Source organism: Quercus robur, chromosome 5 (genome assembly GCF_932294415.1).
Source record: "Quercus robur chromosome 5, dhQueRobu3.1, whole genome shotgun sequence".
NCBI classification, from domain to species: domain Eukaryota; kingdom Viridiplantae; phylum Streptophyta; class Magnoliopsida; order Fagales; family Fagaceae; genus Quercus; species Quercus robur.
In genome coordinates, this window is record NC_065538.1 from 29653734 (window position 1) to 29668782 (window position 15049).

General features: G+C 35.0%; 1 protein-coding gene across 1 annotated transcript; it reads left to right on the plus strand.

The window, feature by feature from the left end:
* Positions 1-206: 206 nt before the first annotated feature.
* Positions 207-14794, plus strand: LOC126725734 (uncharacterized). The gene is made up of 3 exons (XM_050430602.1): positions 207-715; positions 11724-13933; positions 14466-14794. The coding sequence occupies exons 1-3, from the start codon at positions 243-245 to the stop codon at positions 14468-14470; spliced, it is 2688 nt and encodes an 895-aa protein (XP_050286559.1). The 5' UTR covers positions 207-242; the 3' UTR covers positions 14471-14794.
* The last annotated feature ends 255 nt before the right edge of the window (positions 14795-15049 follow it).

Consider the following 15049-nt stretch of genomic DNA (forward strand, 5'->3'; position numbering starts at 1 on the left):
AGATGAAGTAATTTATAGTGACTGACTAAGGAAGATTGGTACAAAAAGTCCACGCATGCAAGTCCCTCATTGCGCAAGTGAGAACTAGGACGGATAGATAGAAACTACAACTAAACTACGTACGTATATACGTACATGACTTGCATCAATTATATAAAGAGTAGGGCCTTGCCTTTTGTTCTTCTCATAAGAGAGGAAATTATCTTAGGTTGCAACCACATCAATTAGAATCTATCATAACTATGGCTTCCTCAATTGACCGTAAATGGAAACGAGATGTTTTTTTGAGTTTTAGAGGAGAAGATACTCGTAATAACTTTTGTGCTCATTTATATGACTCTTTGGTGCGTTCTGGTATTAACACATTCAAAGATGATGTGAAGCTTCGCAAGGGGGAAGAAATTTCTCCATCACTTATCACAGCAATCGAAGAGTCAAGATTTTCAATTGTCATATTGTCTAAAAACTACGCAACATCTAAATGGTGCCTAGATGAGCTTGATAAAATTGTTAAGTGTAAATCAAATGGCCAAACTGTTTATCCTATTTTTTATGATGTCGATACGTCGGAAGTACGTAACCAAGAGGGAAACTTCGGAGTAGCATTGGCAAATCATGAGCGAACATTAAAGTCTAACCTTAAGAAGAAGGTGCAAACATGGAAGGATGCTCTAACTGAAGTGGCCAATTTGTCTGGCTGGGATTTAAAGAATAGGTAACTATACTCTTATGCCTTCATTATTCGTTTATGTATGTGTGTGTGAAAAATCCAAAATATAAATTGTCATACCTTATTTTCTATTCCATGGATGTCTCGTTTGTTTTTCTACATTAAATTATATGTTTCATTTTTGAGAAATTGCCTACACGTGTTCTCATAATCCAAATTATTATTAGGGCTAATTACAACTTATCCGCTTGTAGTTTGGCAGAAATTTAAGTTGCTTACCCATGATTTGAAATTTAATATTTTACCCACCTGAAGTTAGTTCAGTTAGGGTTTTATAATCCACTTCTGTTAAAAATTGGACTAAATATGTAATTTTGCTTCTATTTTATGTCTCTCTACCCCAAAACATAAAAAACATAAAATAGCAAAGAAAAACAAAATCAAAGAGTGATGGTTTTATAAAAATTAAGAACAAAACATTAGTCCCATTTTTAAAATTTCCCTCTCAGTGGACTTTAAATGCATAGTCACCATATTATATCAATGGAGCCCATAAAGATCCAAACAAATTATGCTCATTGAAGGCTCCAAATCTTGCCACCTGAATTTTAACCGCATTCCAAAATTACGGAAATTTGTTGGGATAAAATCGATACCCCACACGAAGCTCCTGAAGAAAGCCGTCTTTCATGCCAATCTCTACTTTACCCATATGTGTTTCGGTTTTATAGTTTTCCCTGTGTTCCATAACGTGGTGTTCAATGATTTGAGGAAACTTTTTTTTTTTTTTTTCTCTCTTTCTCTTTCTTTTTCTTTTCTTTTTGTTTTAGTCATAGACTTAATATTACAGACTACAAAATTATGCAAAATCTGTTGTACAGTTTTATCTAAACGAGTAGGTACAATTCCATTTCGGGTCCTATAGAATTCAGAAGGTAGCTCTTAATCTTAATTTTTATAAAACCCTCATCTTTTGATCTTGTTTTCTCTTGTTCTTTTATGTATTTTATGTTTTGGGAGGAATGAGACATAAAATAGGAGCAAAATTACATATTTAACCCCCTTTTTAACAAAAGTGGGTTATGGAACTCTTAACTGAGCTAACCTCAGGTATATAAAGTATCAAATTTCAAACTACGAATAGACAACTTAAATTTTAGTTAAACTATAAGTGGGTAAATTATTATTATTATTATTTGATAATAATAACAATACTATTATTATTGTTATTACTAATTTTAGTTAGTTCCACTCTTAGGAAATTATTAATAGTTAAATTAAATTAATTAAAATTGGATTCAAGAATGAAATATATATATATATATTTTAAAATTTTAAAATAAGACCCTAGCTGATATATATATATATATATTTTAATTCAATACTACAATGAAAAAAAGGAAAATTTGAACAGTACATAGTCATCTCAATTAAAAATACCAAGAATTGTTAATTTGATTATAAGACTCTTCAAATAGTAACGTTATTTTATGCTAAACAGTTTTGAAATTCAAAAAAATTTATAACGCTGTGTTTTGTCATTTGTCATTTCTAAAAAGTATATTTCTCATTTTGATTATCAAACAAGAATAACAGGTCCAAGATTCTTTAGAAACGTAGACGTTATCATTTTTTTTTTTTTTTTTTTTTTTTTTTTTGAAATTGTGTCTTGTTATTTGTTATTGAGGAAAACTAACTGTCATGTAAACCAGTTTGGTCAAGTCGGCAATCGTATATGGGAAAGAAAAATAAAAACCAGAATAAAATATTTCGAGAACACGTGTATACAATTTTTCAAAACAAACATATAAGTTAATGTAGAAAAAAAGAAAAAAAAAAAAAGAGGCATTCAAGAAATATAAAATCAGGATATGACAATTTATATTTTAGATTTTTCCTAAATTTATGTACTTTAAAATATATTATTGGAAATACAAATTAAAAGAATTATAAGTTTATAACTCAATTAGCATATTCTGATATTTCTAACATAAACGTTCAAAGTTTAAATCCCCTTCTTGTAATAGCTAGGGTATCTCTTATTATTAGTAATTTATTAACATCTAAGGTATCTCTTATTATATAATAATAATAATAATAATATTTTTATTATTATTTTTTTCCTTTTCTTTGGTGTCTTCTAGTAGCTTTGTTATTTATTTATTTATTTCATAAATGATGATGCCTCAACATATTGTTCATGAATTGTATCTTTCCATTATTTTTTATTTCAAGTGGAACTAAAAATCATGTAATATAGCTCAAGACTTTTAAAACCAAAAAACATAAATGGGCCCAGATAATTCAATTGTTAAAAGTCTCTTGTCATCGATTAAAAGATATGAGTTTCAAATATAGCTTACAGAAAAAAATTAACCATCTTAATTTGTTGATAAGAACAATCATTTTAAAGTGGTTGTCATAAGTTTAAATACTACGTACTAATCCACACATAAAAAAAATAAAATAAAATAAAAAACCCACACACAATATACAAGACATAAAATCTTTTATGTTTTGAACTATTGAAATGTTTCTCAATTTTTTAATAGCACAAATGAAAATAAAACAAATTGAAAAAAGATAAATTAAAAAAAAAATTCCATAAAAATTTGAAATACGTGAAATAGGGTTAATGTAAAAGAATACTCAATCTTTTCTTACCTACGTAGCATTGATCCTAGATTTGAACGTGAAGAGTGTTAGGAATACATGTGCCAGTGAAGTCCCACATGGAAAAAGAGAATGATAAGAGGGAGTGGTTAATTAATATAACATAATCGGGTTCAAACTCAAGGTCTTTTGGGTTAAGTGGTGTACCTATATGTTATATTAACTACTTAATTGGAGGCTCTCCAAGGTACCATCTCCTAAACAAGTGGTATCAGAGCTTAGGAGGTGTGTAGCAAAGGTGGCGAGGTTTTCATGGTCCCTTTCCCTGGAGGGACACAACAAGCCTAAAGGGCCCACACAAAAGATCCTGGAGGAAGGCCCAATGAAAGAGTATTATCAATGGTGCTAGATCACAGAGAAGCACAATCCAATGGACAAGAATGTAAGGGCCAGTTCCCATGGATGGCGTATAAAAGGCTCATGGATGATATGCTGGTGATGGAAAAAGCTCATAGGTAAGGGGGAGTGAGTATGACTTGGTCAAAACTCACAGAGAGGTAGAGACTCACATGTGAGGGTGAGTTATTGTTGGGAATAGTCCTACATATAATAAAAATGACAAGAGAGAATTGATAATATAATATAGTTGAGTCCAAATTTAATAGGCTTAAGTATTTTGGGTCAAGTGGTGTCCCTAACAAAGAGTAAAGGAAAATAAAGAATTCATGAAAAAATTGAAATTGAAATTCATTTGAGGGTGTGACAAGTTCATCGCTTGTTTCCCAATGGTCATTAAGTGCATGCTTATCTAAAAAACTTGTTTAAGGAGATCCAACTATATATGGAGTTCTGTTTTGTTTTGTTTATAATTCAATAGCAAAGGGTGAGAAATTTGAATTCTATACATCTCCATCAGAAACACCAAGAATGGTCGGTTGAACTAAAGTTTTTGGTGGAAATCCAATTGAGTTTGATTCCTACCATCGGTGGTGTTCTCTCCTCCTAAATTCTAGATAATTGTTGCCTATTTGGGACCTTTTGTTTTGCAAACATTACACACATTCACATTTGGATTTTGAACAATTATAGCTTTTGGTCTTTAAGAGGGGTCTCAAAGAATTAAAGGTTTAGACTCAATGGTTGGAGAACAATCTATGTGGTTTCAAAGAATTAAAGGTTTAGACTTAATGGGAAATTAGTGGAAAAAATATCATTGTAAGAAAACACTCAAGGGAGTGGATTTAAAAATCTTTCTCTTAAGGAGGTCTTGTGTGTTAGCCTTTCTCTGTCAAAATGTTATGCTTAAGATGTCCCATATCGGTAGCTTAAAGTTGGCCAAAATGGGCATGTGCCCCTTTCGCCCAAAAGATGTAGCAAAATGCTCATATTTTGAAACTATCTAGCAAAATGCTCATGTTTTGAAATTCGATTCTTAGAAAATTGAGTTTCAATGAAAAACTCGATTTTATGAAAATCAAGTAATGTGGGAAATTTTACATGGAACTCGAGTTCCATGTAAATTTATTTTATTATTTATTTTTTTTTTTTTTGCATAACTGATTTTCTAAAAATCGAGTTTTTCATTGAAACTCGATTTTCTAAAACTTGAGTTTTTCATTGAAACTTGATTTTTAGAAAATTGAGTTTAAAACATGGGCATTTTGTTAAATAGTTTTAGAACAGGGATATTTTACTTGAAAGTTTTGGTGAACGGGGCAAATGCCCATTTTGGCTGCAAACATTACACACATTCACATTTGGATTTTGAACAATTATAGCTTTTGGTCTTTAAGAGGGTTTCAAAGAATTAAAGGTTTAGACTCAATGGTTGGAGAACAATCTATGTGGTTTCAAAGAATTAAAGGTTTAGACTTAATGGGAAATTAGTGGAAAAAATATCATTTCAAGAAAACACTCAAGGGAGTGGATTTAAAAATCTTTCTCTTAAGGAGGTCTTGTGTGTTAGCCTTTCTCTGTCAAAACGTTATGGTTAAGATGTCCCATATCGGTAGCTTAAAGCCTTGTAGAAATTACACGTCTGGGAAAATTCAGATTTAGATCCCAACAATTTTGTTGGAGCAGTTGTCTCCCAAAATTTTTGTTCTACTTCAATGTTTCCCTTGAGAGTCTTGGTTTCACTCGATAGTGAGTCTCAAATTCACTTGATAATACTGTTCTATAAACCTTCAACCAACACTTAATAAAATTTTAACCTATCTTAATCTTCAATACAACCCTCTATATAACATATTTTTGTTAAATGCAATTAACCTTATCTAAAACGCAGTTATGTCTGTGTGATCCTCATAATATTGCCCATAATTTATCAAATATTTTCTAGAAAATATCTGAAAAAGTCCTAATGAATTGCTCCATGAATTTGAAGTAGGATTTTAAAAAATTCTTTTCCATGGCTAAGCGGAATATCAATGAATACTAATTAGGTTATTTTCAACGAAAAAAAAAAAAGAAAAAAAAAAGGGAGAAAGTTTGGCTCCAAGCTGATTTGAAGCTATTTTACTCTTATGGCAATTAAAGAGATCATTTATATATAGTTTTATTTACAAGACTTTTTTAATGAGTCATGTGTGTTGTTTTATAAATATACATGAATAGTTTTATAATTTGTCCTGTAATGAGTAAAAAAAAAAAAAAAAAAAAAAAAAAAACTTCAGACTAGTTTTGAGCGAAATTTTATCCTAAAGAGAATGTCTTAAACATAATGATAGTTCTTAGCATTGACGGAGCAAGAGGGACCATGGGCCCTGGGTTTTAAAATCCTCCCTCACGCCTAATTTATTTTTTTTATATATAGAAAATGAAGAAGTATATTAAAAAAATTTGGCTAATGGTCTACTTAAAATTTTAAAAATTATGGAAAATTGTGGGTTCTAACTTATAATTAGCTCAATTTTTTTTTTTTTTTTTTGGAATACAATCGCCAAATCAGATAGTAGCTCTTTTATTCATATATTTAAAAGTTTTTTGTTGTCAAATAAAAGATTTAGGGTTCAATTCTCATCCTGTTAATACCAAAAAATTAATTAGTGTATTAGCTTAATAATAAAGAAAAATCATTATAGAATGGATCTTATAGGATTTATTTTTGAAACATGGACCTCATAAGTTAAAAGCACTATCGTATTTATAAAATAAATAAATAATTTTTTTTTTTTATATTTATGTAAATGACTATTACATCTTGTTCTTCTTCTAATTACTTTTAAATTATACATAACTAATTAAGTCAAATATTAGAAGCAGACGTCATAGATTGAAAGTGAAACTCTAATAATAATAATAAAACTTGTAAGGACACGATTTGTAACGAACCGTAACAGTGTTGGGTTCGCACGTAAAAAGGCCCAAACAATATCATTTGTAGAGCGTGGGTTTGAAAGGCTAGGTCTTGGTCACCAAACGGTAGGTTTTTCATGGTGTTCATACATAATCAAGTCATTTTCGCCCTAGGAGTCTTTCTCCTGGAGGCGGGCTGGGAGGCTCTGGTTTTTGGCCATTTTTCCCAGCCTCCTCTCTGGATTGCTTACTTTTCCTTTTATACTAGCCTGTGCTCCTTATCCTTCGTCCACGTGTAGGATCGGCATTCCAAGACTGATACTTGTCCCATCAGCCCATACCCAGAGTGGTTGGGGGTGGTTGTAAAAGCTGGAGAGTATGGCTCTGTCAGGTGCAGAGTATTGAATAGCAGTAAGGGCAGCTTTCCCTGGTCGTTATACTTTCCAGCGTCCCCTTTTCTATTAACACAGATATTTTAGATTTTTTCCCAAACTATTTCTATACCATTTTTGCCCTTCCTTCCTGTGAGATCTTGGACATGTCGAAGACTGAATCGTCCTCGGTTGTGTTCCAAAGCCATTTTGTACTTGTATTACCAATCCTGGGCTATAACCCTTCTCGGCTCGGGCCTTAGGCCCCAATGAATAAATGGGCCAGAGCCACAAACTATTGGGCCCCACAATAGCCCCTCAAAATCCTGCTGTCCGACCTCTTGGTTAGAGAGGAGGATTTTGGTAATGCCAAGCCTTTATTATGACTCGTTTAACTTTGTCTTTCATTAATGCTGGTGTCTCTTCATCTACCCAAAAAACATGCCGGACTACGAGACATTCCTATGAGTTTATTCACAATGCGTTCCTGCCGTTTGATTATCCGAAACGCGCCTTTAATGACCTCCATTTACAAGACTATTTAAATTCAATGGTTTGTTGACAATGTGGGGAAGTGGAACGGGTACATCCTCGTTTACCGATTTTCTTGGAAATCTGGACAGATTAAATATCCTCCGTTTTGCCCTTCATATAAGAAGAAAAGCAGGAGGCTATCTCTCTTGTACAGAGACCCTTTTCATCCTTCTAAAATCTGAAACCCTTAGCCTCCTTCAGAGTTTACTTTACTCGCTAGTTACACCTTAAATTGTGATATGTTCGAGATAGAAGTAAGTAATGAAGGAACCATTGATACGTTCGAGATAGGAGTAAGTAATGAAGGAACCATACCCCTCCCAGAAACACCATATTCTTATGAAGCTCAAAATGGCTCGGTCAGGGCAGGGATGGCGGAGACTCAAGATCCTTCTTACCTTCCTTTCAGCCAAAATCCGAAGCAGGAGCTCATCACGTTAAACTTTCGGTGCGACTGAACTGGGGTCACCCATTATCAGTACCAGCCGCTCTCTCATGAGTATAGCTAACATGGCACCAGTGTGTTAGGAGTCAGGACTGACGCAGGGACTAAGTGCCCCTGCTTCTTCCTCTCTTCGTTCACTGGTGCCTCCTTTTGCCTCTCTTTCTTCTTCTTTCCACCACCAGATCCATCCTGGTGCTTTTCCTTCTTCCTCTTCTTCTCCTCCTTCTTTCTCTTCATCTCCTCCTTCTTCTTCTGAAGAAGGCCCTCCTCTCAATATGGGGCGCTACTGGGGCAGAGTTTGGAAGGACTTCGAAGACGAGTTTAAAAAGACATCTGACTGTTTATTTGTCATATTGTTGTTGTTGTTATTGTTGTTTTTTTTTTTTTTAATTGTTTTTGTAATCCACCTTCTGTATAGGCTTGTTTAAGCCCTTCTTTGTACGTTGTAATACCTCTTTATATTAATAAAAGTCGTTATTACTTTATTTCACATGTTCTATCTCTTTATTTCTGAAATGGTTACGCCGTGAATAGACATACTACCTTGTGAATTTTTTATTTTTACACTTTGACCGATGTCTAGGACCGAAATCTCAGTTAATAAAAAGATCTTACTCTGTGTTTATTGAAACTATCCGACTTAATAATAATGAATCGAACAAATGATGCTTAGGGCTGAAACCCATATTAAGAAGAAAAAGATAGGATATTATGATGAGCTTATTGGGGCGGTCTAGCACATTACCGCCGACCTGAGAGCACAATACTTAGGGCCATAATCTCTTATCAAGGAAAAAGGTACTATTATGAACTTACGAGTGTTGTTCGGCACAATAATACCGACTTGAACAAATGATACTTAGAGTCAAAACTCTTGCTAAGGAAAAGATGTTATCATGAATTTAATGGAGTTGTCTGGCACAATAGTGCCGACCTGAGAAAACAACACTTACCCCAAAATAACCGAGATGACAACTGAATGCTCGGTGCAGTGTAGGAAGTAATCATCTGAAGACATATTACCCAAAAATGAACAGCCCCTCCAAGTTGCTGAGTAATAGGGTGTTTCACCATCTTTCTAACAACTTTCATAGCCTTAACCTTTTTCTGGTATTTGAGCCGAGGATTGAGTAACTTAAAAATTTTTATTAAGTAGCCGACCTTTCCATAGGTTTGAGTCCGAAGACCATACAATACCTTGGTTCTATCCAAAACTCAGTTTTTCTTCCAAGTAGTTGGTTTCCCCATAGGGTTCTGTCCAAAACTCAGCTTTTATTCCAAGTAGTTGGTTTCCCCATAGGTTTGAGTCCGAGGAGCATATAATACTTTGGTTCTGTCCAAAACTCAGTTTTTCTTCCAAGTAGTTGGTTTCCCCATAGGTTTGAGTCCGAGGACCATACAATACCTTGGTTCTGTCCAAAACTCAGTTTTTCTTCCAAGTAGTTGGTTTCCCCATAGGTTTGAGTCCGAAGACCATACAATACCTTGGTTCTGTACAAAACTCAGTTTTTCTTCCAAGTAGTTGGTTTCCCCATAGGTTTGAGTCCGAGGACCATACAATACCTTGGTTCTGTCCAAAACTCAGTTTTTCTTCCAAGTAGTTGGTTTCCCCATAGGTTTGAGTCCGAGGACTATACAATACCTTGGTTCTGTCCAAAACTCAGTTTTTCTTCCAAGTAATTGGTTTCCCCATAGGTTTGAGTCCGAGGACCATACAATACCTTGGTTCCGTCCAAAACTCAGTTTTTCTTTCAAGTAGTTGGTTTCCCCATAGGTTTGAGTCCGAGGACCATACAATACCTTGGTTCCGTCCAAAACTCAGTTTTTCTTCCAAGTAGTTGGTTTCCCCATAGGTTTGAGTCCGAGGACCATACAATACCTCGGTTCTGTCCAAAACTCAGTTTTTCTTCCAAGTAGTTGGTTTCCCCATAGGTTTGAGTCTGAAGACCATACAATACCTTGGTTCTGTCCAAAACTCAGTTTTTGGCATGGGGTCTTGGCTTTAGGGGAATTAGCTCCTCGGCCAAGCCCCTAGAACCATCCATGCGATTGACGCTACAAAGCGTAGCCCCTAGTCAAGAATCATAGCCCCTAGTGGAACTTTACACTAGAACTCTATAACCAGCTGTTAGAAATGACAAGGGAACTCTCTCGACCTACCGCCTATGCCAACACACAAGCCTTCCCCACAGACAGCGCCAATTGTAAGGACACGATTTGTAATGAATCGTAACAATGTTGGGTTCGCACGTAAAAAGGCCCAAACAATATCATTTGTAGAGCGTGGATTTGAAAGGCTAGGCCTTGGTTACCAAATGGTGGGTTTTTCGTGGTATTCATACATGATCAAGTCATTTTCGCCCTAGGAGTCTTTCTCCTGGAGGTGGGCTGGGAGGTTCTGGTTTTTGGCCATTTTTCCCAGCCTCCTCTCTGGATTGCTTACTTTTCCTTTTATACTAGTCTGTGCTCCTTATCTTTCGTCCACGTGTAGGATCGGCATTCCAAGACTGATACTTGTCCCATCAGCCCATACCCAGAGTGGTTGGGGGTGGTTGTAAAAGCTGGAGAGTATGGCTCTGTCAGGTGCAGAGTATTGAATAGTAGTAAGGGCAGCTTTCCCTGGTCGTTATACTTTCCAGCGTCCCCTTTTCTATTAACACAGATATTTTAGATTTTTTCCCAAGCTGTTTCTATACCATTTTTGCCCTTCCTTCCTGTGAGATCTCGGAGATGCCGAGGACTGAATCGTCCTCGGCTGTGTCCCAAGACCATTTTGTACTTGTATTACCAATCCTGGGCTATAACCCTTCTCGGCTCGGGCCTTAGGCCCCAATGAATAAATGGGCCAGGGCCACAAACTATTGAGCCCCACAAAACTAATTAAGTCAAAACGAATTGAAGGTACATTTTCTTAAAAATAGAGAAGTAAATCTAATTAACTTTTCATCTAGTTTGTTAATTTTCCAAAATGGATTTTTTTTTTAAACAATTAGAGATATGGACATTATACTTTTGTTTTTTATTTTTGTTTTTTTAGGAGAAAGGATAACTGTGGATTTTGTGTTTAGGTTTTAGAGGTTTATTATCTTCGGCTTCTATGGAAAATAAGGTTTTCCTTTATTTTATATTATTGTTATATTTTTATTCCTTTTTTTTTTTTTTTTTGAGGAACGTTATATTTTGATTCTAAAAAAAAATATTATGTTATATATATTTTTTTATATTTATTATTTGTATATATTTAGGAAGGTAAAGTAACATTTATTATCTTATATATGTTTCATTACTTTTAAAACTATTTGTATACTTTAAGTATGTAATCTCTAATTTATTTAATAACATAAAACTATTTGTATACTTTAACTATATAATCGCTAATTTATTTAATAACAAATATTATCTTAAATATTTAAAGAAATATTTATTTAGAGAGAGAGAGAGAGAGAGAGAGAGAGAGAGAGAGAGAGAGGGCTATTCTTTGGATTTTAACTTCTTTTGAAAATTTTGACTTGTCCCTCCCAAAAAAATTTCTTACCCCTGGTTCTTGGTAAGATTGAAAATGGACAATATACTTTACGTATACCACATTTCAGCTCTAATAATACAAAAAGCCAAAATCGTGAACCAAGTTCATAGTGATAAACCGATAAAGCCCTCCCCCCCTCTTAAAGAAAAAACACAATTTGAAATAATTTTTCTTTCTCAAAAAAAAAAAAAAAAGTTCATAATGACAAATATTTTTTGCGTTGAGTCTAACTTATTATGCGTTTTTTTTATGCTTTATTGTTGGCAGGTCCGAAGCAGAGGTCATCCAAGAAATTGTTCAGGACATTTCCAAGCAAAAATTGAGTAGTATAAAAATAAGTATTGCTAAACACCCAGTTGGAATAGAATCTCACGTGAAAGAGATTAGCTCGCTTTTGGCTATTAACCCAGAGGAGGTTCGCAAGGTAGGGATTTATGGGTGTCAAGGAGTTGGAAAGACAACCATAGCGAAAGCTATATATAACTGGCATGCTAGTAAATTTGATGGTTGTTCCTTTCTAATGAATGTTAGAGACAAGTCCAAAGTTCAATATCAAATGGTCGAACTACAGGAGTTGCTTCTTCATGAGATCTTAGGGGAGGATATGAAATTGGGCAATGTAGATACTGGAATTACTGTGATTAAGGAAAGACTTCGCCATAAAAAGGTCCTTATAGTGATTGATGGTGTCGAGAGTACAGATCCAAACCCTTTAGACAAATTGGCTGGAGGACTGGATTGGTTTGGTCCTGGAAGTAGAATCATTATAACAACGACAGAAGAACGTGTGTTGAAGACTCAGGACGATGTTCCTTCAATCTATCCGGTGAAGACGATGGGTCAGAGTGATGCTATTCAACTCTTTAGTTGGTATGCTTTTAAAAAAAACAAGCCTGAGGTGGATTACAGGAAACTTGTAAAAGCTGTAGTACGTCACAGTAAGGGCCTTCCATCAGCTCTAGTAAAATTGGGTTCAGATTTGTGCTCTAGAAGCAAGGATTATTGGGTATCAAAAAAGAATGCAATTGAAGGAGAAAATCACGACGACATTTGGATTAGGAGACTAAATGGCTTGGTCGAGAGACACTATAATGATGAATCAGGAGAAATGCACCCTAGTTTGCTACAACTTCTCAATGGAACTTTGGAATCCCCTTCTAATAATGTGCACGTCCCTAATTTCAACATGAATGCACTAGAGCAGTGCGATGATGTAGATTGGAATGATGATTTTGATTTACAGTCAATCAAATTTGAGCAATCTGCTGAAGAAACCTCATTCCCAGATGCAGATGAGATTAGCAAGCAAGGGATGAAAGCTTGGGAAGGTGAAAATGAAAATCCATATGCTGGCGCAACTCAAGATGTTGAAAAAGGAGAGCAATGGAGTAATGCTTCGCAAGGTGGAAGTAAAAACCCATATCATGGTGAACTTGGAGATGATGACGCTGCATCGCAAGGTGGAAACTATGACCCATATTATGGTGGAGCTAGAAATGACGACGACGACAATGACAACGACGATGATGATGCGCAAGGTGCAAGCGAAAGCCCAAATTATGGTGGACCTACAGAACATGGCGTTGCTGGGCAAAGTGGAAAATATAATCTATACTATGGTGGAGCTAGAAATGATGGTGATGGTGGGGGCGATGATGATGATGGTAATGGTGATGGTGGTGATGATGATGATGGTGATGGTGATGGTGATGGTGATGGTGATGGTGGGGGCGATGGGGATGGTGATGGTGACGGTGATCATGGGGGTGATGGTGATGGTGATGATTATGATGGTGATGGTGATGGTGGTAATGGTGATGGTGATGATGATGCTGGTAATGGTGATGGTGATGATGGTGATGGTGATGGTGGGAGCGATGATGATGGTGATGGTGATGGTGATGGTGATCATGGGGGCTATGATGATGGTCATGGGGATGGTGATCATGGTGATCATGGGGGCGATGGGGATGGTGATGGTGACGGTGATCATGGGGGTGATGGTGATGGTGATGATTATGATGGTGATGGTGATGGTGGTAATGGTGATGGTGATGATGATGCTGGTAATGGTGATGGTGATGGTGATGGTGATCGTGGGGGCGATGATGATGGTGATGGTGATGGTGATGGTGATCATGGGGGCTATGATGATGGTCATGGGGATGGTGATCATGGTGATCATGGGGGCGATGGGGATGGTGATGGTGACGGTGATCATGGGGGTGATGGTGATGGTGATGATTATGATGGTGATGGTGATGGTGGTAATGGTGATGGTGATGATGATGCTGGTAATGGTGATCGTGGGGGCGATGATGGTGATGGTGATCGTGGGGGCGATGATGATGGTGATGGTGATGGTGATCATGGGGGCTATGATGATGGTCATGGGGATGGTGATGGTGATGATGATGATGCTGGACCTACAGAACATGGCGTTGCTGGGCAAAGTGGAAACTATAAGCATTGGGAAGGTATAAACGAAAACCCATATCCTTGAGAGATGTGAATTATCAAAGGTATTTATATAATATAATAAATTTAAAAATAAACATGAAAAATATATGGTAATACATATAGAAGATAAATAAAAAATAAAAAATTATTGTAAGTTATGTCCCGAAAGGATATGATAAAAAAAATACAATTATAATAAACAATAAAACGTCTTTGAAATTTTTAATAATTAAGGTTTAGTCAAAAAATTAAGCTAAGAGAAATACATATTAATCTTAATTAATAAATTTAATAATTTATATTTGTATAAAAAGGTGGATTAGTTAAGGAAGGTGGGAATTGAACAAGATGTACGTGATCTTTTTTTTTTTTTTTTTTTTTTCCTGATAAAAAGTTGTGTGTGATCTAATATTTGTTTATTTCATAGTACTTAAATGATACCTTTAATTTAGTGTTAGTCTTGATTTGATATATATATATATATGTGTGTGTATTAGCCTTATCATTTTCTGTGCATTGTCTTATTATTAAGTTTCGTTATGGTTTCAGATTGACTGGGAGCATCGTGGAATAAGATTCGGAGTGTTCGTTGCCAGTAGATGTTTCAACTCTAGTTCTAAATATTGTGATATTGTCTTAATTATGGAATAAATAAACCTCTTGCGCTATATCGTTTGCTATTGAGGTATGGGTGGCTTATGTTTGCATTGTTGTGAGCGGGATGTGCCCATGCTCATCTTATTTGGTACTCATTTATATTTTCATCTCCAACTGTTTGATTACCAGAATATTTGACTTTTAATTTTAAGGATCTTGTGAGTTCCTGAAAATTGATAGTGTTGGTTATCGGAATATTCTGCTATAGTGTTTATATTATATTATATTATATTATATTGTATTATATATTTATATTATAATGACTCTGGTGTAATTTAATATTTTAATAATGACTTCGTGACGGTGATTTTTTTTTTTTTAAATTTATGTGTGACCTTTGAAAATTGATATTATATTCTCTCACTAAAATTTTTAAAGACTAAATATTTCGATATTATTGCTTTCATTTATCTTTTTATATTGATAGTTTTATTGAATATTTATGATCACGAAAAAGAAGCATCATACTCTTTTAT